We start from the raw sequence: 27,833 nt of genomic DNA, 5'->3' as shown, positions 1-27,833 counted from the left end.
GCTCTATTAAATCAATCATGTCTTGCACTGAAGAAATGATTCAGTACACATGTACCTGTGGCTTTGACATATACCCTGAATAACAAGTAACATACAGACAGCTGCTAAAAATGCCAATTCCAGGAGGTGTATTACATTATCTAGCCATTTATGATTCACACTCATCTCATACATCTTCATGGAGCAACATCCATTTTCCATAACTCTTAACATTTTAGCATATCCGTCTCATTTATAATGCAAGGTTCAGAACTAATGTTACTTGATGAAAGCGTTGTTTTTCAGTAAACACCACCCAATGTGAATAGTACTATTTTTGACAATGTAATGCATTGTAACGCAACTTGTTTGACATTATTATTAGCACTTAATTATATGACACACCTGGACCAAGCGGATGGCGTTGAACTGCTCCAGAGTGATGAAGGACAGGACTGGAGACCCCTGACCTTCTGTAGGTGGGGCCACCTTCTGATGGATCAGAGCAGAACCCTGATAGACAGAAGACGGACAGAAAGACATATCGACATATTGAGAGAATAGAAAGATAGATTTCTAGAATTAAGTTTTAAAAAATATTTCCACGACTGAAAGAGATGGAAAAAGAGGAGGGATGAGGGTGTGCAGAGGGGAAGACGAATAGGGATTTTTTTTTTTTGTCTAAAGGCAATGCAGCAAATATAATTAGATGCTGGTAATTCTAACTGACTCAGAGCTTAAGATGTGTTTACCTTGGCCTAAAGTGCTTCACCGTAGGATCACTGTATATTATAGTACAATTGTCCTAGCAATGCTTTATGTCCCTCTTATCCCCGGAACATTGTTAGAATTACATCAACTAAACAGTCTACTCAAATGAGTGTGGACATAGTATTATTTAGAGTAAGGCGTATAATGCATTTTGTAACTGCTGCTGTGCATCAGCATGATATTGTTTGTTTTTTAAATGATTTTCTCAATTACAACTGTATATCTTCCTAGTGTTCCCTGTGGGTCTTAGCTCAACATTCATAAACTAAATTGTTCCGCTCTTGGTTCTTCCACAACAACAAGATGTAACAAAAGCGGGAATTGTCTCCCATTCTGCAGTGTAAACTAGGGGGACAATTTGTTTGTATTAATTAACAAAGAGATCTACTGTAGGTGCACCAAGTGTTATAGTCTGTAGTTGTGTACATACACAAATACATACAAAAAAAATGTGCACCAACACTGATAATTTGTTGTATTCTGCTGCAGATATCAGACTCTGTACCTGCATCCTATTTCATTTTTTACCCTTGCATCTACTTAGTGAGAGGCTGAGGAGGAAATAGAGGGAGAGGAGGATGGTAGGGATATGGGATGGAGAAATGGAGACACGGATAAAGACATGTGAGATACATGAGACAATGAAAAAAAATCTGTTAGGGTGGGATTCAGCTTGACTACACCTCTGCTATTGCCTCTATTCAAAAGCCATCCCCGCTGTCTCATGCTCCGCCCCTCGATCCAGACTACATAAAGATTTGTCAGATTAAATACATACATATCTCCACTCATCCAAAATCCTACACAGACAGTTTACAGACACAGGAATGGTCATGGCCATACAGATGCACACCTAGGTTGAACACCAACTGTTATACACACAGACACACACAAGCATGTGCATGCAAGCTACACTTCGGTGAACACACCTCCGCTGATGGTCAAACACAGAGGGTTAGCTGACGACAAAGGGCCTGTTAATTGAAAGCAGTAAGAGGTAGATTGTGATCTATGGGAAGCTGGCTGCTGATACAATGGCAACAATTAACACTGCCAATCATTCTCTTCTCAGTGGGTACAAAACAACTCTGGGTAGCGCAAGAGAGAGAGAAAGAGAGAGAGGGCAAAGGCACAAATGAGCAAAAAGGAAAGGGAGAGCATGTGTGATTTACAGCATGAGAGTGAATAAAAGAGAGGCCGAGCGAGAGAGCGGGAATATGGTGGCTAAATTATTTAATGTGGAGGTAGATGTCCTTTTGATTTGAAAATGTGCCGGTCTCCAAGCAACAGCACACAGCAGTGCTACCTTACTAAGCCAGCCAGTGGCTATCACACACAGTGGACGCTCAATTAGACCCTACTTTTTTCCAATTAGCTCTCACAGGTTTTTAATTTAGACCAGTTGCTAATTAAAAGGTTAATTAGGATAACATTTATAAGGCCAGCTTTGCTTTGTTTGGTTTGCAGAATAAAGGCAGCAGAAGGTTGGATTCTTGTTGAAGATTCAGTAGTGTAGAGTTCTCTGTATTAAGTAAAGGAATGAGAATATAACTGACCTGGTTGAGTTTCTTCCACAAGAAGAGGACGGGGGAAAGTCCATTGGACCAGAGCTCCCTGTCGAACTTTGAACCTGTTGCTACTGAGCGGCTCAGGACACGCAGTTGGTAAATAACCTGCGAGTCAATAAATCATAAACACAAACAAAATTAATACATTTAGCAAAGGTGTTGTATGTGCTTAAGAGACAGGTTCTATTGTTATTCATTATAATATATGAATTCAATAAACGTTTGCTAATTTCACCCAAAAGCAATGTATGATTGAAAAGAAAATCACTGTTAGCTTTCAGGAAACTATCATAAAATGTTTTTGACACCTCTGGTGGCTACACTCTCGTATGAAAGTCAACACTGTTTCAGATCCCGGAATGTCCCAAGTGAAAAAAGTCTGAGCCCCAAATATATCCTCTAACAGCTTCTTACACACCTAATCAAGCATGCTTAGCTTCCGGCTTTGAGTATTGGATAGTGCTTTTAACGTGACAAGGTGTGTGTGTGTGTGTGTGTGTGTGTGTGTGTGTGTGTGTGTGTGTGTGTGTGTGTGTGTGTGTGTGTGTGTGTGTGTGTGTGTGTGTGTGTGTGTGTGTGTGTGCTGAACAGATGTGTGAGTTGTGAGAAAGGCAAAGCGTCTGATAAATGGCTTTCATTTGGTCCAGGAGAACTCTTTACTAACACCTGCTTTATCTTCTTTGCTCAGGAGGGAAAGTGTGCGTATGTGTGAGTGTGTGTATGTGCATGCATGTGTGTTTGAAAGGGTTAGGCAGCGGAGGATAGAGATTTGAAATATATTGGGGTTCAAATGTATAAGGATTTAAATATATTAAGATTATTCCTATCTCAAGCAATTACTACCAGGCAGCAACTGAATTTACCGTCATAACAAACTGGGAATAAAAAGTTACTAGACAACGTCTGTGTGCAGGAGAGTTCAGTTTGAATCGCAGTCGATTTATTTAAGGCTTTCACTTTCAACGTGATCCAGGATTCTGGATCAGTGTTTTTAATCAGGGGACTATTTCTCATGGTCTTAGAAAAGATGGCGTTCAATAAAGACATCTAATGAGCATTAAAAAACACAAGCCAGATTCTATTATACCCAGATATATGATGCTGCCATTGCAGAACATAAGTGCATTCAGAGAGAGTTCATTTTTTTCAGAGAATATGGAGCAAAGATACTTATTTGATACATTTTTTGGTTTTATCTTAATTGGATAATTTATCAGTGGTACAATATTATTTTCCTTTGCGAGTCCATACTCAAAACACTCCCTCATCATTTGCATTACACATGAAAACAAACTATGCACGCACACGTCATACATCTGTCTTGTGACCCATGTTGGGTCATTGATACTGAGCATTTATTGTAAATGGTATCCATCAACACTGCCCAGTTCAGAGTGTGTGTGTGTGTGTGTGTGTGTGTGTGTGTGTGTGTGTGGTTAAGTACCCAACCCACAGACAGTTACAAGGGTCTTAAGGGAGAGGAGTGGGCATAAAGGGAGAGAGAGAGCATGAACGTGACAGTGACAAACGACAGCAGGATGGGAGACAATCGTAAGTAGGGGAGATAGGTGGAGACAGAGACACAGTGACCCACACACAACGGGCCTTCTGGGAGTTGGGTAAATAAAACTAGGTTGGTGGTTCCAGTGTTCAGCAGACCACACCGACTGTGTGAATGGACTTAAATGCATTAACACACACTTGGGGACTGTTTACACAAGCTGTGATGGTTCTGCATGGTTGTTGATGGTGCAAGTGTTTTTTGAGGATTATTACGCACGGAAAGACACATGTAAACCGCAAAAAAAGAAAACCATGTCATTCTGTCAATTCTACCACTTAATTCATTGTATGTGTGAGAGAGTGTTGCGTTGAGTTACATCAGAATATGCAGTGACCTGCAACCACCACACACACACACACACACACACACACACACACACACACACACACACACACACACACACACACACACACACACACACACACACACACACACACACACACACACACACACACACACACACACAAACTCACACAAACTCACACGAACTCACACGAACTCACACCCACAAATAATGATTATTCAAGACAACATGAGCATAAATATAAACAGACCATCTGTAACCACACATGTTGTCATTGGAAACATTATTTGCACATAATGTAGAGTGCAAACAGACAGAAAGTACAAAACTAACCCTTGGCAGGCGTACATTGGACACGGACACTCCAGGATCCGAGTTAGAGATGTTAAGTTCTGTGGCTAAAGAGCATGTTATGAGCTCAAAAAACGTATTTATAGAAATGAAAATGTAAAAAAGTTTTCATTTATTTTCTATATCAAAGATATACAATTATATCAACTGTAGACATTTTTGGTGACCAAGCAAATCAAGCAAATCCACCCTCACCTCACCTTTTTGGCCAGTATACTCTAATGTAATCATCTTTTTACCTATTTGAAGACTGTTGAACATTAAGCTATTTGTTAACGTTACATTATTGCTACAACGCAATGACCACACAACAATAATCGCAGATGTGATATTCACTGTGATGGATTAACCCATCTAGTTGTAGTTTCATGCCTTAGTGTTTAATTCCATAGTGATATAAGTGGAATCGGATGGCTGCCTAGTAAAATCCTTTAACCTTTAATTGTCTCCATAATCAAGGTTGTTTTCCCTGACATTATTGGGGTTGTGGGTTTGTTTGAAGGGTAAATACACATATATGTGTCAACTCACATATTCAAACACACAAATACATAGAGTATAGGAGATTCAACAGAAAAAAAACAGCAACAACTGCACAGGTTTTACGTACTATCAGGCAGGTAGGGCCCCACAGAGGGCAACTCACGGACGCCTTCAAGGAGTAAGGCAGGGATGCCTGAAAAAGCAAATAACAGCAGTGTCATAGAAAGTAACTGCACAGGTTTTACGTACTATCAGGCAGGTAGAGTAATCACAGATGTAACTTGAACAAAGCATTAGCAGATGAATTGCCTTCCTGTACAAAGAGTGCAGTGAAAGTGAAAAAGTGAGAACTAAGAATCTAAGACTTTATTTTGGCAGGAATCCAACGGATCCACACGCTTAACTTGCTGACACTTTCAAACGGAATGTCTTCATTAAGATTTTGTTTTTTGGATGCTTTTGTGCAGTTAGTTGCCCTGCAACACTATATGTTGAGAAAAAAATGTAGTTTAATGACATAAGAAAATTGCAATAGGTTAAAACTAATAAACAATTTGATTTGATATAACCCATACTGATCACTTAAAATGTGATCTGATTGGTTCTGTTACCTCATTTTGCTGATCAGCAAATTACATTCCCAACACACACAATGAATATGATGCAGACGGACACATTTGAGACGTGCAAATAGGGATGGGACAATATAGGATTTTCGAATCGCAATTTAAAAAAAGTTGATCGATCGTGGTGAAATGATAATTGTGAATATAAGTGCTTTAAGCATATTTTGATGATTATTGGAATAATATTGTGATTATTGTCCCATGCCTACGCACAAATAAAGTAAGATGAATAATGAATGATTGATGAATGATTTTCTTTGCATTCATTGTGAATGCACCTGCATGTCTGGAGTGGTTTTGAGAGAATGGAAGGCTGGGAGTGTATGTCTGTGTGTGTACCTGCATGCTCATTCATCATGTGGTTCTGTAAGCATGAACAGTGCATGTGCATATGCACTGATGGATGTGCTTCTGTGTGCTCCTGCTACAGTATTTGAATTTGAGTTTGTGTGTGTGTGTGTGTGTGTGTGTGTGTGTGTGTGTGTGTGTGTGTGTGTGTGTGTGTGTGTGTGTGTGTGTGTGTGTGTGTGTGTGTGTGTATAGGAATAAATCTGTGTGGTTGCCTTTGGGTTTGTATCTCTGCGTATTAGAGGAAGTGATGGAGGTTGTGGTGGTGGAGTGTTTTTGTGTGCTAGTGGGAATAAGCAGGTGGCTGTGTGTATGAGTGTGTGTGGGTGTGTGTGGGTGCACCTGGGAACTGATGATTCTCTGGGAGGATCTCTCTATGTTGGCAGGCAGACCAAAGAATGCAGGTCTGTCATCCTCTGGGAGGTTCTCTATTACGCTGTGGTAGTCCTGGGAAAACAGGGAGACACTTACTGTGTCACACACAAATGTATCCACATGCCCATATAAAGAGAGGGAGAATGTCAGCATGCCGCCTATTCTCATCATGGCTCTATAACACAAGACAACATTTAGCATTTCAAAGCAACATGTGTTACTAATTTGAAAAAGTAAAAACTTGTAGGATGCTTGTTAGATTGCTACGTGGGGGTATAGGGTTATCATGCTATATTGCCCTTAATTAAAAGTGTTGTTTGCATGGTTTAATGAGGATTCTCTAATGATATCCATTTGGCACAAAAAGTACTTTTGCTAAAACTGAACTCCCACTTATTTCTGACTGTTACATTAATTAGTTCAAAGTACTACACTTCCATATTGACTTACTTTGCTTCCCAAATGGTCCCTCAATTGCTTTTCAAATGAACAGACATCTAATGAGATAAGTTTTGGGCATGTATGCCCCCTTACTCTTTGTGTATACTAAGCTGCATTAACTGAATGCAAAGCAATAGGATAAAAAACCAATTTCGTAAACTTGAAGCTAAAATATTTGGATTTATTTGTAGTGGCATAACATTGACTTGTGTGTAGTCAGTGTAAAGCTTGGGTGCATAAATTCAGTACCCTTTCTTTGAATTGTTTTTGCTTCTCTGCTAGTGCACCTGGGACTGGAATCTTAAGCCTTAAAGTGTACAGAAAAATACATAGATGTGCTGCTTTTTTCTCTGTAGCAAAAAGTAATTGAACATCTTTAAGAGCCAGACATACAGCATCTCTGCCTATAACTGTAATAAAATGTGTTCTTGCAAAACTGTATTTGTTACACCACCTGTGTTATCCTGACAACCTACCAATACTGAGCAAGAGTTTGGGAGGCTGATCTGTGGCGGAAAGAAGCGCGTTCCACCTCTGCTCTTTCTCTGACCAGCTGAGAGGGAAGACGAGAGGAGACGAGCAGAGAAGAACTGCTCCAAGTAGGAGCGTAAGATGCGGAGGTCAGAGGGGTTGTCGATCCGTCCACCGTAAATGGCACTCTCCAACAGGCCATGGACAAACTCCCACTGGAAAGATTTACCACCTTTGAGATACCAAGACACACAGGCACAAAGAAAGCTATAAACCTGTAATTTGTGCACACAGAACAAATGAACACTAACAATTCGCTAATGTGCTCACAGACAGGGAGATAAAATGAAGGGCTCACATATATACACTGCATTGAAATGCAAATGCTGTGTTGTCCAGGTTGTGCTCTATCAGGGGTGGTTTAAATCAAAGAGGTAATTGATCAAAGAACCCACAGATTCCATTTCACTTTACCATATTTGCTGCAGAGCAGATCAACAGAGCAGAGATCTCCACTGCATTGTGATGTTTGTAGTCAGCCATCCTACCTTCAAAAAGCCTGTCAATGATGTCAAAGCCAGCACGGAGGTCCGACATTGAAAACTCATAGAACTTAGTCCAACCCTGGATGAAGCACAAAGGAGGGTGAATAGTACAAATATAGGTACAATATATCTATTTTACTATTTGTGCAATAGTCAGAACACATCAAGTACTAATGGATTACTTTTGGAATTTGTCAACCAAACAGTAACAGATGGCATTCAAAACCTCACATCACAAACAGTGTTTGAGGATTGAAGTAACCCTCACACATCTCACATCCCTTTTCTTCTTAATCTTTAGGCAACTGCGGGCACGTGCAGTGGTTATTAAATTACAGCTATATTTTTCTAACCCTGAGATTGAATACACAAGCCCAAGAAAGTAAAGACAGTAGATTGCTAACTAGTAGAGAGTGTGTTGTAAATCAATATATCTTTCACTCTAATGTCATTTGTGGCTCTCATTTTCAGTATAGCTATCGACTGTGTGTATTAGCATTACTTGAGACTGTAAAATCACTTTAACACATCCAAATACATCAACATGCCTCGGTAATGATTAGCTCAAATGGACCTTAATTGCTACTTTTCAGAAACCCAGCAGAATCAAGTATTTGAAATACAGCCCCAATTAACTGCCTTAATTACCTAATCAAGGGAAAATCTGAAGTAGCTGTTGAGTGATTGCTACTTAAGTTAGACTATGCACTCAACATTTCTGGCCTGGTCATTACAAAAGCTAGTGTGTAAATAAAAAATTAAAAAGATCTTTCCAGTTTTTGCCCAATAAAACAAGTCTGCTGCAAGCAGACAACACACACAGATGTGAACAAAAGTGCACACACACAGTACCACAACATTGACAATCACAGAAAAAATATCCCAGAAGTGTTAAACCATAATTGAGTGTGACACAGTCACAGTTTGTGAGTGTGTTTGTTGCATTTCACTGCTACTCAATCAGCAGTTGCAATCTGCCCACTGATGCTGTAGGTGGATGAGGTGAGGGGTGGAGGTAAACTGTGTAGGTATGTTCAGTAATTCTTTGAATGAATAAGTGGGTGTTATTTGTTCAGTAATTTTGTGCTTGAGTGTGTATTCACAGACAGTGGGGCATGTTTCTACTACATTTGATTTTTATATATGCATGAGTGATATTTCAGATTGTGCTCATGCATGTATGCGTTTGTTGTACGTACATAGCATTGGCTGCTCATTCAGTTAAACTATTCAATGTATTGGTCTTATAACGGTGACTGTGTATGTGTATTTGCATGCATTTATTGATTGTGTGTTTATGTCTTCAATTGCTTTGTGAGCACTTAATGTGAGGTACCTAGTTGTATGTTCACCAGACGTAATTGGTCAGTCTTCTTGATCTCCTATGGCCATCAAACAAAGACCCTGATCTTTCTAAACACACTCACACGGGCACACACTCATACACAAACATACACATACAAACAGTAAATTTTCTTTTTTATTAAGGCTGTGCATGACCTTACGTGTGAAAACCTGTCAATCTGCTTCCAACTCTGCTCTTTTCTCTTCCCTCCCTCTCAATGTCTATTCTTCTGTCAGGAGAAAATAAGTGGTTTCTGCACAGACATGTTAAAAGGTGAAAAAGGTTTGAGAATACGTAAATGAGAAAAGGAGGGAGAACAGTGGACAAAAAGTGGACAAAAAGAGCTGTGACAGTTTAAGTAATTGGGCAAAGTGAAATAATACAAGGGAAGTGGAACTTAAAGAGAGATCTCTAAGGAATGTGCAAGACACAGGGATACTGCATGCTAGTTATAATGGCTTACATTCTCCTATAGGGCAATCAATACCCCCCCCCCCCCCCCCCCCAAACCACTCCACAATGAGGGGGCTGGCTAAAGGAGAGTTGTGGGACCAAGCCTGCGGGAATAAGACAGACAAAGAGAGAAGAGAAACAAGTGTGCTAACGCTGTGGCAGTTTAATTACGAAAACATGTTTTCTGCCACAGTTCTCCCTAGTGTTTGGGTTTTCCGGGAGTGTGTTGATTGTGTTTTGGTTAGCAGACAAAAAGAGATACCTTCCTGCGGTAACTGTAGAGATGTTGTATCATTCGTTTAGACAGGCCATTCTGAGGCATCCCTGCAAAACACGCTGAGACAAATGAGTCCCAGTGCATCTTGAAACTCTGCCACACGTCTGAATGCTACCAAACTGTAGAAGCAACCATTTAAGGTGACAACTTGAAACATTACGGAGCAAACTGCAGCAAGTACCAAGTAATTACAGGTGCAACCACATCTTTTTTTTTGGCCTGTGTTAAAATGCCTGCGTATTTCATTAGTTTAGACTCCTACTCCTTAATCTCAAGCAAACCAGTTTATAAACAAAAGCCACTGAGTCAAGAAGCATTTTTTAGTGGACTTAATTTAACTTTGTGGACTTAATAGTGTTCCTTCTGAGTGATTGGATTGTTCATAGTGATAGCAGGCTTATGCTCCAAACAAACTAGTGCGTACTGTACAACATGCTGTCTGACCATGTTAGAAAGCCAAAGTGTTTACAGCTCTTCTGGATATCCAAAGTCCGGGCAGGGAGACAATCTTGCTGTCATTGAGAGGGGCTATCCATGACAATCGTTTAAATATTGGGATAGCAGCCCCGATTTACAAAGTCTTTCCTGAAAGTGATTCATAGGGTTACACTTTGATGTACACATGAAAAGTGTCAGAAATAATTTAGTAAAAAAACAAATAGAGCATGAGAGAGAATTTCAAACAGAGCTTACCTTCAAACCGATGCACAGTTTTACCTACTATCCTGAATTAACTTACAGATTTGAATATTGACAAAACCATGTGGTCTTTTGGACACAAATTCCCAATATTCTAATACTGTAACTCACTTGTTTAGCACTGTTTCCCTCAATGTTTTTGATTTGTTATCTATTTTGTGCTGATTCATATCTGTATCGGATTTCAACTGAGAAAACAAGTCTGGTTTTCTCTTCTTTAGACCCTCTATCTTGTTATGTAGAGATTATTTATCCCCAGAGCTGTCAATCCAATGAGGAAATACTGTGTTCTATCTCTAACATTTTGAGTTGATTTTGGCACAGGTGAAACAGACCATTTGGATTTATTCTGATGTGGGACTGTGAAAGCCGAGATGCACGTCAGTTTAAAAAACTAGAGTACTAATACTATTACCGTAGCATGCAGTGGATCAAGTAAATCCTTTTTAGTTGACTCCTTTTTAAACCCCTCAATAGTGTGTGACTTGTATTGCCCGCGCTTACACTGTCCTGACTTGACATAGCAAACCCTTTGGTCTACATGGAGAGTGCCATGTGCGTGTTGACCAGTAGGCAACTACAAAGACTATTCACAGTTGCACACACACATACTTAGCCATGCATACATAGCATACACAAACAAAGACTCTGCCATGGGCACACCACAAAAGGACAAAGAAAAGTGATCTCTGGGGTACAGTTTTACCCTTTCTGTGGGTGTCTTTCTGTAGACGTTGACTTTTATGTCAGTGTAACTTCCTGCCTGTTTATACCAATCAGTATGTTTTTTTTGTACTTGTCATAAACTGGCCAGGAAATAAATAAAAAAATACATTTGTATAATGTGTTGTGTATAGATGTGTGCTGTGAATATGGACTGCACTTTCAGTAATTGTATACCTGTGATTAACCACTGTGGAAATAAGGTCACATGCTGTATGTGGGGGTGTGCGTAATTACAACTTTGTGTTTTACAAGTTAAAACTACCAAAAAGCTTTTGATTCCAAGTGGCATTAAAGCACATTATTATTCTGTAAGTATCAGTGTTAGGTAGCCTATCTAGATGCGACAGCGGCTAATGCTAGTAGCATTCATGAAAAAAGCTCCAATGAAATGTCAGGAAAACATTTAAGAATAGGTGCTGGTTAGTTTGTTTGTTGGTTTAGGCCATTGTCTTCGTTCTGCATCCACGACTATTAGAACATGACTCTTTTAAATTGCATTGTAATGCTACAGTGATTTAAATTTATTGTCCTGTGATAAAAGTAGAGAACTATGAGCACTCAGGTCTACATTGGGGCATTTGGGTATTTTACCTGTGGTATGTAGTTGCGCCTCTCTTGGCAGACAGCATGGAACCAAGCCAGACAGAACAGAGACTGGGCTCTGGCCAGGATGCCTCCTGGACACAAACAATCCACAGCATGTCAACCAAAATAACTACAATAAGCTCTCATTTTCAGTATCTGTGTTTCATTAACCTTGAGGGCAGTTATCTCTTATTATTCATCAAACAAAATACAACAGAAAGGACTGAGATGAGATTCAGGCATGCTGTGTTCAGCTGTTGATGGTTTAGACATTTTTGAATGCTGTGTTATTGCCTGTTACTGTTCATTTTTGTCCCTGAACCTGCAAGTGGCTGGGATTTGTATCTTAACAGTAGAATTGCGCACAGAATGCAAACTATTCCTTTTCTGTAAATTTTAAAAAGGCACAAATAATTGAAGTGTAGGGTCAGCTCATTAGCTAAATCTGGTTGTTGGGTTAAATGTAGGCTGTACAGTAAGATAATCATTCCTTAAAACACAAAGCAGAAACATCTCCACAAATTCCTAGAATAGCATTATTCATAAGGTTAGCAACGCTGGTTAGAATAATAGAAAATTTGAAGCAACTGACATCAGGAAATGATTCAGGGAGAGAAGAGAGGAGCCAACCTTTACTGATCTGCTCTGGAGTCCACGACTCATATGTTCTCAGTAGATTTTCTTCAACCCAGGAGGAGCCTGAAGATGGCAAAAGAAAGTGAGGTCAGATAGACAGAGGGAAAGGACAAGGTAAATAAGGAAAGGAGAAGAGAGCTTTCTATTAAGATTGACTGTCCCAGAACATTCACATGTTAAATGCAGGATAAGATTGCAGGGTAACATTTGATCTGACATGACCGAGAGTGATTCCCGAATCCACTTTATCATTTCCTGTCATGGTCTGGTAAGTGTTCTAGCCAGCAAACATTTGACATTTTACAAATGTAAAGAAAGCCTTTCTCTCATTACAAAATTCTCATTTCACTGTAGAAATACACTCGACACAGGCCAGGCAACATGGAGACATTGAACAAACAAGGGCAGAGAATTTATATCATATTAAGACGGCTCACAAAATTGCAACACTGCGTCCAAAAGAAAACCTGCTGTGAAAGTAATTTCTAGCCCAACATCAGTGTCTCTCGGCTTTACAACAAGAGTCTACGAAAAAACAGAAATAAAGTGTTGTTTGTTCAGTGTTGGACACCCTATATTTACTGCCACTTATGTTCCTGCTATACTGTACTTTAGTTGGCATATTCTCTACATGAGTCAGCACATATTGTATCACTGAACAGCTCTCTGTATATTTGAATTCTCTGGCAACATTATGCTCTGTTTAAAATTGAAACAATGAGCATACATTGACATAATTTCACACATTATCAGCCTTGCTGAACATTTGGCACTTCCATCTGGAGGTTTTGAAAAAACAGTCGGTAACACATATGTAGTGAATTACTAAAGCGTACCAAAATTGGCAAAATAACTTCATGTGTTACCAACTTTAGTCGATGAAGGGTATTTGCAAGATACCTACTTTATTATTTGTACATCCATAGTCTGAATTTAACTTGTTTGAGCTGCAGCAGAAGGGTCATCTTAAGCTTTTATTCCCCCTTAAGAAAGTAACATTTTGCCATTTGCCTTGGAGAGGTTAAAGCTGTTGGTTTACACTGTAAGTCTAATGCAAAGCACTATTTCATATTTGCTTTCTGAAGCTTCAATACTAAACTCCAAAGGGGAGTTGAGTGTGGGGTGAAGTATTTGGAGTTTGGTGGAGGAGCTAGTCACTGTGATTAGCTTGTATTTTAGCCATTTTTGAAAAGTGGGTTGTGGATAAGAGGGTCATGCATGCAGTGTCATATTCTGTAAATTCACATGTACAGTATATAAAAACTGTACTACAACTAGATATATCTAACATTAATCAACTGAAAAGGTCCTTTACCAATCTTGCAGATGAGCTCTGTACAATCCAACAACAATCGCACTGGCAAAAACATCTATTTATATCAGTTCTTATGTATACTGTTTATCTTTGGTTTGTCATGCTTTGACACCTGTCCTGAAATGGTCCAGAAATAATATATTAAATAAACTTCTCTGGGGATGTTTTTAGAATGTATGTTCATGCATATAAAGTATGTTAATACGTTTGTCCATGAAATAGTTTGAGTGTGTCTGAGAGAGAAAAAAAGGGGGACAGGCAGAAAGAGAGAGCATGAAGCATGCTTTGCTGCTGAAGCAGCTAACCCCCTCGTGCACGACTCTCATCAGAAACACACAGAGCACTTAAACACGCATCACAAACACATAAGCTGCAGGCCTCTTCTTCTCCTTACAAATGTACTGTATATGTGGCTGCATTGCGTCTGTAGCCATTATATAGACAGTGGCTCAGAGATAAAAGTGTGTCTTCTTTCAATAGTTCTAAACGGCTCTGCCTACGCTGTTTGAGTGGGTGTGAATGCTCAGTCCTGATACGCAGGTGGCACCTTGCACGCGAGCCCTTACCATAATTGTATGAATGGGTGTGAATGGGTGAATAACATATAGTATTAAAGTACAAGTACAGTTACCACATATAAAGGATAAAGGACATACACACTGCCATGAGTTCACATGACATTTCAAGCAAACATATACACATCCTGCATATGTGAATTGGCCTTAACCTAGTAACATGGCCCACTGGGGCTCAGACAAACATGACTGCATTCTAACGAGGTTCCCAGAGACCAGCAAAAATGTGTGGTTGCATGTTTGTGTGTAAAGTTGAGTCACATCAACGCTACCCAACACTAAACCTCATCGTTAGCTTCTGTATGTGTGTGGTGGTGAATGTGTGTGTCTGAGCACCTCGTAAGTGATCTTGAGGCTGGACTGCAGCAGTATGGGAGGAAATCTGGGGTGAACTTCAGCTGTCAGCCAGAGACGGAAGCCGGCTTTGGGATGTAGCACATTTAACTCCTGTGGAGGAAGGACAGTACACACATTAGAAACATTGTCCAAATCACCACAGGAGAGTAATATGAGACCAGACTACTTGTGGAGTAGTATCTGGCTGTGGATACAACTCTTAGCTTAGGTTGTTCTTTCCCCACACACACACAAATGTACTGTTTTTCTAAAAATACAACAAATCATAAATTGGAACAATTGGGTAAAGACTTGAGCCTTTGACTGCACACATTGTCCAGACACTGTATCAAACATCACTGTATCATGCATTTTCTTATCTGCTTATCTTGTTTAAAGTAGCAAAGGGCTGGAGTCTATCGCAGTATATCAATAAAGGCCAAGCCTTTATTTCACTTTTATTTATTTGTATCTCTCTCCCCCTCTCTGTCTCCATCTCTGTCTCTTCACCTCAATTCCCAGCTTTCTTTCTCTCACTTCTCCCCTTAAAGTCCTTCCCCCTCTCTTTCTATCTTTGTCAAAGACTTGTGGTTAAAAATAGCATGCTGGCACCTAAGGGTCTTGTGTCATCTGATTGGGTACTCACACGGAAGCACGCACACACACTGAATTGTAATCGATGTGTTTCTGCATCATTTGGAACCTAATTAGTTCTTTTTGGAAGCACACATGATCACAGAACACAGGAACTGACATCCCTTGAAGAAAACTCTCATTGAGTATGTATATATGTGTGTGTGTGTGTGTGTGTGTGTGTGTGTGTGTGTGTGTGTGTGTGTGTGTGTGTGTGTGTGTGTGTGTGTGTGTGTGTGTGCATGTATCTGATGTGTTGTCAAACAGAATTCCAATGGAGCAAATTATTGCGTGAAGATACAAGACAGACACATTAACAGTTGGGTAAACACAGAGATACGACAGATAGTGGCAAAGAAAGCACAGATTTATTCCACTGTTTGCACATGTAAACCTTTTTTGTTAGAATATATATATAATGTTCAGACATGCACAGCATGTGAACCACATCCCACTCAAATGAGGGAGAGATCCTCAAACTCAACAAGCATTACTCTCAAAACTTTTTGCTAACGGAAAGTTTTTTCTACACACTAAAGACTTGAATTATAAGATAAAGTAACTCCTGATATAATCCTATCACAATGATTCGATTCATTTTATTATTTATATCACAATAGTTGGGATTCTGAAGGATAATATTTCATGTATTGTGACACATTGTGACTCTGCAGCAAATATATCTGTCATTATTATAACCTGATTGGCCAACAGAGACACATTTAGATTCAAAGATGGACTGATGGAGGGGGTGATGGGAAAAATGAGAGAAAGAAAACAGTGCAAGTGGAAGAATATGAGCAGACAGGGATGGGAGGACATCTGCTCTGCCAACTTCAATTATGAACACTGATCGCTCTCCTTCGCTGCTACTCTCTCCTCCTTCTCCTCTTCCTAACTGACCAACTGGTTAAGTGAATGAGGATAAGACTGGAGAGACAGATGGCAAAAAGAAGTTGGAAAGTTTAGAAACTACATTGAGAGATACAGTAAGACTGAGCAGATGGACACAGCTACTGAAACAGAGGCAGATACTAAGACAAAGCCTTCTCTTGGTAGAATCTCCAAATGCCTACTGAGGCTCAGTTCATCTTTCCCTACTTCCCTCCAGTTACATCTCCCTACATGCACTGTCTTCATTCTCCCTTTCCTATGCTCCCTGCTTCCCTCGTTCCCCTTGTTGCGTCAGTTTTTCATTTCAAGCTTGACTGCTGAGACCCCAACTTCATCGGTGCCCGGGCAAAGAGCGAGACGATGAAACAATGAGAGAAATAGGGCCAGACAGAAACAGAGTTAAACAATATCAAGGGGGGGGAAAGAGGAATGTTAGGAAAAACTGATAGTGGAGATGGAAACAAATTGGGAAAAACAGAGAAAAATACACAATAACATACTAGTAAGAGAGAAGAGAGGGAGGTAAGGTAAGTGGAACGGAGAGGGACCAAAGTAGAGAGAAGAGCTGTTATACACTATAGTTTAAGTCACATCGGGAGCACCGACAACTCTGGACTGGAGGGATCTCAGGCTAACCCTGGAGCACTCATATACACACGAAACACATACACACTCTCACTGACACACAGGTGAGGGCACATACACAGACACAGGCCAATCACTGCCAACAGCTGTGCCTCCAAGTGGGATGTGACCTGCTACAGTGACACAGCACCAAACAGAACCCCAGGAAAAGCACACAGACACAAATAAACACAAAGAAAGTGACACATGTTAACCCACTAACTGTAACGTGATACACAAACACATTTACATAATGATAAAAACATAAAGGACTAGCAACAGGGGCACTATGGATGACACACACAGATATGCACCGTAAAGAAAGCATGATACAAACACACATATATACGTGAATGCATGTGTGCCCAGAAACAAAACTAAATAAACAACACGCATGGTTACAACACAACCAAATAACAAACAGCAGCACAGAGACTAATATGGGCCGACAGGTAGAAAGCAAATTGTTTATGTGCAGGCAAAGGACAGAAGGTCATTTTAGATATGGAAATTTGGGCAGCCACCAGAATGTATCCATGTCTTTGCGTGTGTGTCTGAGTGTGTGTGTGTAGGTGTGTTTGTGTGTAAGTAGCAGTGTTGTAATATTATAGATAAACACTGACAAGCAGGATGAAACAAGGACTTGCATACACACTCCAGCGTCCTCTAGTCCCCTCACCCCCTTTCCACTGACCTAACCTGACCCCAAACCACATCTGATGATGTGAAAAGGTGCTTGGCTCACTGAACTCATTTCAGTGGACATGTTTCTTTGATTTATTTTCGGGAACTCTTGCACTGGCTGTGTACTTGACCCTTTCTTACTTTGGAAGTCTTATATTAGTTTTTGACTTATTATAGTCCCGTTGCTGGATCATTGCATCATGTATTTGAACTGCATGGTAAACAGATTTCTTGTCCCTGATACACACCTGGCTTTTCACAAATATAGCTGCAGTTTAATATAATTTTACAGTAATTGTTGATACAATGCATCTGACAGTAATGCAATGCTACAATCCAAAGATACAGAATCCCCTTTGGGCTACAGGGTTGACTTCATCACCATCTCCCTGAACTGATCCTTGTTAGGTCCTATTATTAAATTATTAGAGAAAGCAGAATATTATACACATCCCCTCTCAGCCAAAAAGCACAGACTGCAACAAAAAAAACACACACACACACACGCAGACAGATAGATAATAACACATGACCGTAAGGCCCTACCACACACAAAGACTTTACACACACACACACACACACACACACACACACACACACACACACACACACACACACACACACACACACACACACACACACACACACACACACACACACACACACACGCACACACACACACACACACAGAGTACCTACTTTTTCCAGGAGCGGTAGCCATGTAGTGACAAGGTGAAGGTTTTTCAGGCAAAGCCAGTCTCCATTCCGGGAAGATTCTCTGAGTGTAGCTAAGGCCACATCAGCCTGTCCCTGACCCATGGAGATCTAGACAGACAGAGTAGGGGAGGTAGGTGGAGAGAAGCAGTGGGATGGAAAATGTGATTCTCATTTTCATTTCTCAGAATTTAGTGGAAGGATAATCTGATTCAATATTTGAATTCATATCTCTCCTCAGCAGGAGAAACATGGAAATTCTTGCAAAGAGGGATTCCCAATGTGATTTTTATCAGTAGAGTACCCACATAGAGGCTAGTAACTCATAGCTAATCTGATTTTATGTATATGTAACTGATTTTACTTAATAATAATAATGTTATATGTGGCACCAATACCAGGGGAACGTAGCGTGTATTTCTTTAGTGCCCCATATACAGTTGGTTGTAGTTACAGTGTAAATAATAAAAATATGTATTTTCTGTTAACTGTCAAAATATTCTCTGATAAAACATACATAAGTTATATGGTTAAATAATTTGAGCCTTAAAACGTTGAGCTGATTGTGGGAAGTTTCCTACTCAAACAGAAAAACATACATCAACATAGACAGAAAAATAGAATATTTTATATAAGTTGTAAATGACATCTATTAAATTTGCACTTTACAAGAGTTATTGCCAAAGTCATTAAAAAATACAACTCAAATTTACATTTGAGTTGTAATGAAGGAACATGTCACGCCAAGCAATTATATGGCTCTTGGATGTGTTTACAATAGTTTTTGAAGACAGTTGAGGGGGACAGTGTTAAATGGCACAGGGGCTACTGTGTGTCAAGATTTGACTATACAAACACTACTCGTTAGTCAAAGAAATACATTTCTTTGTGGGTTTTGATCTCTTTTGCTGATAACTACAGAAATAAACATGACACCAGCATTTTTCTTGAATAGCTATATTAACCACGTATTGAAAAGCTGCAGGTGTTAAGGAGGTCTAAGTGCAGGGGCAGTTTTCTCAGACGTCTCGCTGTCTTAAAATATATTTGATGAACTCCACAGCCAGAACTTAAGCAAGAGCTATGCCTCAGCATTCAACAAGTTGAAAGACTCTAATTTCTGGAATTTAGATTTTCAATAGACTATCTGATCTTGGTATTCCGCTGAAAATATTTCACAGCATTTAATCTTGTTAGTCTTTACCTCATAATAGTTGTCCCTGCCAATGGTTTCTGCTGCTAGTTCTGAAAGCTCCTGGGACGGATCTGCCCCTGGAGAGATGATGATCAACACCGGCTCCCATTCCAATGTCTCAGCGTAGAGCCGCCGCAGGTTCAGAGGAGGGGGGGAGAGCTCTTTCATACCTGCAGAGGAGAGTAGAGGGAAATGGGCAAAACATTAAGGGTGTGAATGACAGATCTCTGAGGGGGTGTTTCAACATTGCATATAACGTTTATATGTTACCCAAAGTCAAAGTGACTAGATACTGCACAGAGAGGGTACACCAGGAGGGACAAACAAAATGCAAAAAAGGGCGGGAAACAAGAAGTGGCCGCAGATGATAGTAAGTGGCAGCAAAGGGGCATTAAGTTAGGGTAGATGACAAAGACAGAGACACAAGAAAGGTAGAGAAATGAAGTGTGGAAAAAATGACAGAGAGACAGAGGGAGGGCATAAACAGGGAGGGGTAGACAGTTCCTAAAGGGGAATGATTGGGGAAAAGTAGAAGAAGAGGGAGCGCTGAAGGGATGCATTGATGGAGAAAGAGAGAGAGGGCACAAGAGGAAGAGACAGAGTGAGAGAGATTAGGCCCGTGATGTGCTGTGCATACTGAGTGCGAGGTATGCAGCAGTATTCACCACACATAGCAGAAGAATACCTTGTCAGCCCCCTGGTGTCGAAAAGCCAGGCTCTTTGTGTATGTGACTAAGTGCATGCGTGCGTCTGCATGTGTGTGTTTCCTCACTGAGCATTAGGCTCTAATCCTGCTGTAATATTATGAATGATATATCAGATATGGGTTAATAGTGACACACAAACAGCGATACACACTCACACAGTGTGAGTGGCTGTGCTAGAAATTCCACTGTTATTCACACATGTATCAGCAGATATCACTTTCAGACAAACACACACACGCACACGCACACACGCACACACACACACACACACAGACACTTTCTTGGTTGAGAGGACTGGCCCAGTATAAAAAATATTATGGTGTCTGCTGCCAAATTAAATCTGCTGCACTAGAAGTACACATACATGCACTCACACAAGGTCTTGGTAGATAACATCTCAGTGTGACCTTTTGCTGCATCACCATGACAACACTAAGTAAAACAGTCATTTGACCACATGGCTTGTGATGTTTGACTGCAAAAAAGGGGCGCATTTACAGGACATGCGCGTGCACACATACATACACATCTACCATTGACACGGGCAAGTAATCAGTATTCCTGCTGCAGAACAGCATGCTCTGTCTGAATAGCAAAGTTCACCTTCATCATGACCCACAATCAGAGCAAAGAGCAGCCTACAAAAGAGACAATGCTATAGTCTCCCTATGGTTGAACACTGATTAGTGGAGAAAAAACTGAATGGCTAAGAATTAACGAGTGGACACTTCGTCGCACACAACATTACAGAAATTGACAGGACACATCTGCATTTTGCAGATTGATTGAAGGACATCTTCTTACCAGGTTGATTGATCAGAAAAAAATTAAAGACACAAAGAGATGCTTTTTATGTATATGTAAAAGAGGATTTGTATTTTAAAAGTGGAGAGAGTATGCCAATGAGCGAGCACGAGTGTGTGTGTGTGTGTTCACCCAGGCATGCCTGTGTGCGTGAGCAGTGCCCAGGCCTGGACTGGAGGGATTGAGTGAGATTAGCAGTAAGAGGATTACAGACCATGCCTCATTAGCATACTGATTTACTGCCAAAAACACATACACATACACACAAAATCTTCTTCTCTCCTGTTTTTATCAGCCTGTCTCCCTCTCTCGTTGTCTCATTCAGACACACACTCATCCACATCATGTATTTGTACACACACACTACACCTTCGTCAATGGGTTCACTTGGCGTTCGAGGAGTGTAAGGACTATCTCTTTATCAAGATAGACTATGTGTCTGTTTTCTTTGTGCGTTTTATTAGAACTGCCCACAGACAAACGAGTAGAGACAAAAGAGTAACACTTGTGCTTTTGGGGAATTGGCTAAAATAGAAAGACAGACGTGCTTGTAAAGAATAGTGAGCTAGGAGAGATGACCTGTTCAACACTCACAAACACAGGAGTACATAGAGCAACATTTAACAGAGACACATTGTCACACACACAAAGGCTGGAGCGTCCTCCTAAATGGTCATTCTTTCACTTTTCAAATGTTGGAGAAAAGCTCTAATAGCTTTGGTGGTGCAATAGGCTGCATGTCAGACTTGTGATCTGAAAGTAGTGAGTTTGACCCTAAAAGGAATTCTAGGAGAATTAATTAAGTGGAAACAACAATGAAGTTATGGATAAAGTTACTGCACAGTCATTGTGGTGCAAATATATATCACTCAAAGATTAAAGATAGATACCCACAGACACTGATATACAGATAGGCCCACACAGAGGCTGGAGTGTGCCCCTCAATGAGCCAAGGTTATTATTAGAACTAGGGAGCAGCTGCACAACAGCTGACGCTGAGTTTCAGTCAATAGAGCTTTTGCTATCAGTAGGAAGTAAGGCCGTCAGAAAATTCTGGCTCATCAAAGTGCTCTCTCCCTCCCCGTCTATATCGTCTCTTCACCATGTTCTGTCGTGTCATATTAAAACCATTTGTGAAACAATTCCAGAGTGGATGGAGTTTTTTGAGAACAGGTTAAGGTAGAGAACTTGGTTAGGTATTTTAAGAAAATTATTCACCAAATAATATCCTGCCATAAGCAGTGTGAAAAAGGATTTGAAAACAAAAAGCAAATTTTCACAACACTATGGCATTTTTGCATTGTTGGCCTTGGAATTGGGTAGGAACATTCATTGGTCCCCGAGGATTAACATTATTAGCTGTGGTGATCGCGTGACTTAACTTCTTGCACCAATTCTTGCATTTTTTAACTGTGGAAAACTGCCTTGACTATTTGATCAATTGTCATGGTAGAGAAATCCAAGACACCCAATGGATGAATGCTGAAAGAGGCAAAGTACCATTTGTAAGAATCGACGGAAATTGAAAAGACGTAATTTATTGAGAATGTTTTTGTTATCATTGTAGTGTCAGGATATTTGCATAAGAATGAAACATCTATCGCTGATTGTCAAAATAAATTCATTTTTTGAAAGAGATCTATGGTGTGGAAGTTCTCTCGTGAAAATGAATCATCTCACAATAATAGAGAATAGTGGAAACACAAAGGTAAATTATGTGAGTTAAAAATGGAAATATTTAGAAACATTACCTCTGCAACACCATTCATTCAGTAGTATTTCATTAATGGTTGTGCATCTGTGATTGCCCTAGAGGCTCTCCCTCTCATTTTTGTTAGTTTTACTCTGTCTAGAGTTAGTCTCTGACACCATACCTCTCACTCATCCATGCACACACTTTCACCACTGACTAAACCGACTGACTACCACATGCACTGTGTTATAATTTCTTTTGTCGTAGGTAAATTCGTTGACTTGTGTTTCTTTCAACTGTCACCCCCCGTCTTTTGTCATGGCTCTAGCACTGGGTCATGACACAAAGCATCTAGTGTTGATTATATCCTTTGTGTGAGTATATCGGTGTACAGATGCATTGTTGCAAGCGATTATACAGACCGGATGTTATTATTTTTCTTAATACCTATGATTTAGAGGACTTTCGTGGCCTCGTTGGCGCAGTAGGCAGCGCGTCAGTCTCATAATCTGAAGGTCGTGAGTTCAACCCTCACACGGGGCAGTTGTTTAGTTGCCGTTGCTGTGAGCCATACAGTCCTTAAATTACCTGAGTGAGAGCTATGCCCATGCTCTGGGAGAGAAGTCAAACATGCTTCCAGTGGGTTTTGTGCTCTGCCAGGGTTGTTCTTTGTCACCCCTTCTATTTGTCATTTCAATAGAAACCATCTTGAGATGCAGATGGGCGGAGGACACTGTCACTGTCCTCAGAATTGCTTCTCTGCTCTTTGCAGATGATGCGATTCTTTTAGCTTCATCAGACCATGAGGTTTCAGCATACACTGGGCGGTTTGAAGTTGCAAGCGATTATACAGACCGGACGTTATTATTTTTCACTGTGCCCATGATTCAACAGGCTTTCATGGCCTCGTTGGTGCAGTAGGCAGAGCATCAGTCTCATAATCAGAAGGTTGTGAGTTCAACCCTCACACGGGGCAGTTGTTTAGTTGCCATTCCTGTGAGCCATACAGTCCTTAAATTACCTGAGTGAGAGCTATGCCCATGCTCTGGGAGATTCAGATGGGCAGAGGACACTGTCCTGTTTGAGGACTTCAGAGTTGCTTCTCTGCTCTTTGCAGATGATGGAATTCTTTTGGCTTCATCAGACCATGGGGTTTCAGCATGCACTTGGGCGGTTTGAAGTCAGGTGTAAAGTGGTCTAGATGTCAACAACTCCAAGTGTGAGGTCAGTCATGGTCCTCTGCCAGTAAGCGGTGGATTGCTCCCTTCAAGTTGGGAGTTAGTTGCTTCCACAAATCAAGGCGTTTAAGTACCTCAAGATCTTATACAAGAGTGAGGAGAAAATGGAGCCTGAGAACTAAAGGCAGATTGGTGCGGCGTCAGCAATAATTCAAGCATTGTACTGGACTGTTTTGGTGAAGAGGGATCTGAGTGGGAAGGAAAAGCTTTCCATGAACCAGTCAATCTAAGTCCCAACCCTGGACTATGTTCATGACATTCAGGTAGTGACCGAAAGAAATAGTCTCAATTTGTTTTCTCCGTAGGGTGACTGGGCTCATTCTTATAGATAGAGTAGAAGGTAAGAGGGACATCAGCTTAAAGCCGCTGGTCCTTGAGACAATCAGAATGCACAATTTCCAGCCTCGTTCGCAGGAGGCAGCACGTCATGACACAAAGCATCTAGTGTTGATTTTAGCCTTTGTGAGAGTATTTCGGTGTGCAGATGCACTGTTGCAAGCGATTATACAGACCGGATGTTATTATTTTTAATTTTACCCATGATTCAACAGGCGTTCATAGCCTCGTTGGCGCAGTAGGCAGCGCGTCAGTCTCATAATCTGAAGGTCGTGAGTTCAACCCTCACACGGGGCAGTTGTTTAGTTGCCGTTGCTGTGAGCCATACAGTCCTTAAATTACCTGAGTGAGAGCTATGCCCATGCTCTGGGAGATGCAGATGGGCAGAGGACACAGTCCTGTTTGAGGACCTTAGAATTGCTTCTCTGCTCTTTGCAGATGATGTGATTCTTTTGGCTTCATCAGACCATGAGGTTTCAGCATGCACTTGGGCGGTTTGAGGTTGCAAGCGATTATACAGATCGGACGTTTCTTTTCATTTTCCCCATGATTCAACAGGCTTTCGTGGCCTCGTTGGCGCAGTAGGCAGCGCGTCAGTCTCATAATCTGAAGGTCGTGAGTTCAACCCTCACACGGGGCAGTTGTTTAGTTGCCGTTGCTGTGAGCCATACAGTCCTTAAATTACCTGAGTGAGAGCTATGCCCATGCTCTGGGAGAGAAGTCAAACATGCTTCCAGTGGATTTTGTGCTCTGCCAGGGTTGTTCTTTGTCACCCCTTCTATTTATTATTTCACTAGAAACCATCTGGAGATGCAGATGGGCAGAGGACACTTTCCTGTTTGAGGACCTCAGAATTGCTTCTGCTTTGCAGATGATGCGATTCTTTTTGGCTTCATCAGACCATGAGGTTTCAGCATGCACTTGGTGTAAAGTGGTTTAGATGTCAACAACTCCAAGTGTGAGGCCAGTCATGGTCATTTGCCAGTGTTTTATATTGGTTGTGCATCTATGATTGCCCTAAAGTTGTTCTCAGTCCAGGATCTCTCCTGGTAATCTTTGTTTGTTTTACTCTGTCCAGCGTTAGTCTCTGACACAATACCTCTCACTCATCCATTCACACACTTTAACCAATGACTAAACTGAGTGACTCCCAAATGCACTTTTTTATAATTTATTTTGTTGTAGTTTTGTGTTTATTTCAACCAGCGCTCTCCATCAACACACAAAGCATCTAGGATTGATTAAAGTATTTGTGTGTGTATTTTGGTGTGCAGATAAACTGATGTCATTGAGTATACAGATTTAATTGTTTTTGTTTGAGTTTTATACATGAGTGTGAGAGCTGCCGTGGCCAATTTGGTGCAGTAGGCAGCGCGTCAGCCTTCTGAGCTGAAGGATGTGAGGTCTAGCCTCACATTGGACAGGTTATTTAAAATAAAGTAGAGTGCATGTACCTGTTTCAGAATAAATATAATGTTATAATAGGCTTTTGAAAGCTGTGCAATAAGCAAATATAAGGACCTTTAGTTAAGATGTCAATAATGAAATATAGTAAGATCAATGGTTTATTCTCACCCTGTAACTAATCAAGTTACTACAAAGTTTCAAATCACAATTACTAAACCTCATTAGGTTGTAGATGTAGATCAACAAAGTGAATCATTTTGTGAAAAACTCAACTAGAGACACATCCTTAAAATACTCCATAGCAAATGATCAATTAAGCCAATACTGGGTCCTTATAACAGCACCAATAGTGGTTTTACTGCAATGAGGCTATATTTCATTAGTTAAGAGCTATTACCTGAATATAAATTATTTCGTTGTTGCCTAAAACATCACGAGAGCCTACAAAAGACTCAATATCATAATATAAATATAAATATTCTCATTTAAATAAGGAATGTTTGGCCTTGAGTTATTGTTTATTCCTAATGAATATTCATATGACAAAGATGCTGACATCCGAAGCACATCATTTCTCCAAGGTGAACACCCCCAGTAAGGCTGTTTAAAATGCATGTGTGTATTTGGTATAGTGTTTGACTGACAAAGGCAGGTGCAGGACCCGGGGAATAAAGAATAGTGTGTTCTTGTCTTCAAAATACAAAATTGAATTAACTGAAACATTAACTTATATTATAAATGTTGTGTTATGTAAGCTGTTACAAATGTCAATATTTACCATTTCAATAGAATGACCACTAAATATTTCCAATGAGGCAGACTTAAGCCTAACATTTGGACAACCCAGAATATACTTTGCACAGTCAGCTGTGTAAAAGTGTTGCACATGATTTTATTTAGTAAATTTCCAAATAAAATGTTTTTTTCCTATTTTTCCCTTGCAAGCTAAATTTTCAGGACAACATACTTTTGGCATTAGTGTCTAACTGGATTGTGTACAGCTTAAAAACTGCCACACACACACACACACACACACACACACACACACACACACACACACACACACACACACACACACACACACACACACACACACACACACACACACACACACACACACACACACACACACACACACACACACACACATTGATGGACAGATGAATGTACATGCTCTTGTTCAGTCAACAAAAGTTCTATATAGCTAACAATAGCTTAGCCTATAAACCTAAAACCATCAGATGTCAATTAGCATTTTGTCACACAGCACACACAACTAAAAATGAGTTTCATACACATACATGAACACTTGCATATCAGTTTTACCTGACATTAATTTGCAGCGTCCCATATAGCGCAGTCAGAAGCAAACACACAATACACCATTAGGATTATCTGGACTGAATGAATGGGCTCATTAAGCACAATAAACTAAATCTCTAGCAATTAATATGTGTGTGTATGTGTGTGTGTTCAAGTGCATCCTTGTATGGATGTTTGTGTCAGTGTTGGAGAGACACAATGAGAAAAGAGAACAGACTAAGAGAAGTATGTGTTTGCTTATGTAGCGTTTACTCAATGACAGTGGCAACTCACAGTGTTGAAAGACACATTAAGAGAGGAGATCGAGGGGACTATCGGGGGGGAAAACAAATAACACCATTGTCAAACATAAAAGCCCTGTTTGGGAATATTTTGCTTGAATTGAGTGTGAAGGCAGAAGGTGCTTGTGAAAAACAAAGCATTTTTTTATAGAACTGAATGAATGCAGAAGTAAAGTAGTTTATCAAAAGCAGCAAATGAGGATCTAGTCATTTGTGATGTTTACAGCTCATTACTCAGAGTAATCACACTCATTTTTGGAAGGGCAAATATTTACTGAACCTTTATCAGAACAAAACAAGTCAAGTTTTTCAGCAGCTCATCAAATGCAGCGTGCTTTGTACAGAGCAGAGCATTAGTTTTTTTGTTGGTTGGTTTCCTTTAACATCAGCAATACACTTTAAAGGTGCATAAGAAATGAAATGTGTGTAATTAATTCACGTGACACTCATATATAGGGTCTAGGTCTGACCAAATGAGAGCAAATGAGGAAAGAAGAGAAACCTTGTAAAATATCAATGAAGACGAG

At 40.2% G+C, this 27,833-nt stretch overlaps 1 protein-coding gene across 1 annotated transcript in view; it reads right to left on the bottom strand.

Moving 5' to 3' along the window:
- LOC129098883 (cytoplasmic dynein 2 heavy chain 1) overlaps positions 1-27,833 on the bottom strand; it is a 97,319-nt gene that overhangs the window by 9,440 nt on the left and 60,046 nt on the right. The window contains 11 exon segments of the mRNA XM_054608050.1: positions 385-492; positions 2,307-2,423; positions 6,337-6,441; positions 7,287-7,513; positions 7,830-7,905; positions 11,918-12,003; positions 12,542-12,592; positions 12,595-12,610; positions 14,774-14,884; positions 18,308-18,433; positions 19,527-19,687. Coding sequence (XP_054464025.1) covers positions 385-492; positions 2,307-2,423; positions 6,337-6,441; positions 7,287-7,513; positions 7,830-7,905; positions 11,918-12,003; positions 12,542-12,592; positions 12,595-12,610; positions 14,774-14,884; positions 18,308-18,433; positions 19,527-19,687 — 1,184 coding nt within the window.

This window comes from Anoplopoma fimbria, chromosome 1, assembly GCF_027596085.1.
Source record: "Anoplopoma fimbria isolate UVic2021 breed Golden Eagle Sablefish chromosome 1, Afim_UVic_2022, whole genome shotgun sequence".
NCBI lineage: Eukaryota > Metazoa > Chordata > Actinopteri > Perciformes > Anoplopomatidae > Anoplopoma > Anoplopoma fimbria.
Note: the sequence above shows the minus strand (reverse complement) of the source record. Positions and strands in the feature narration are given on the sequence as shown.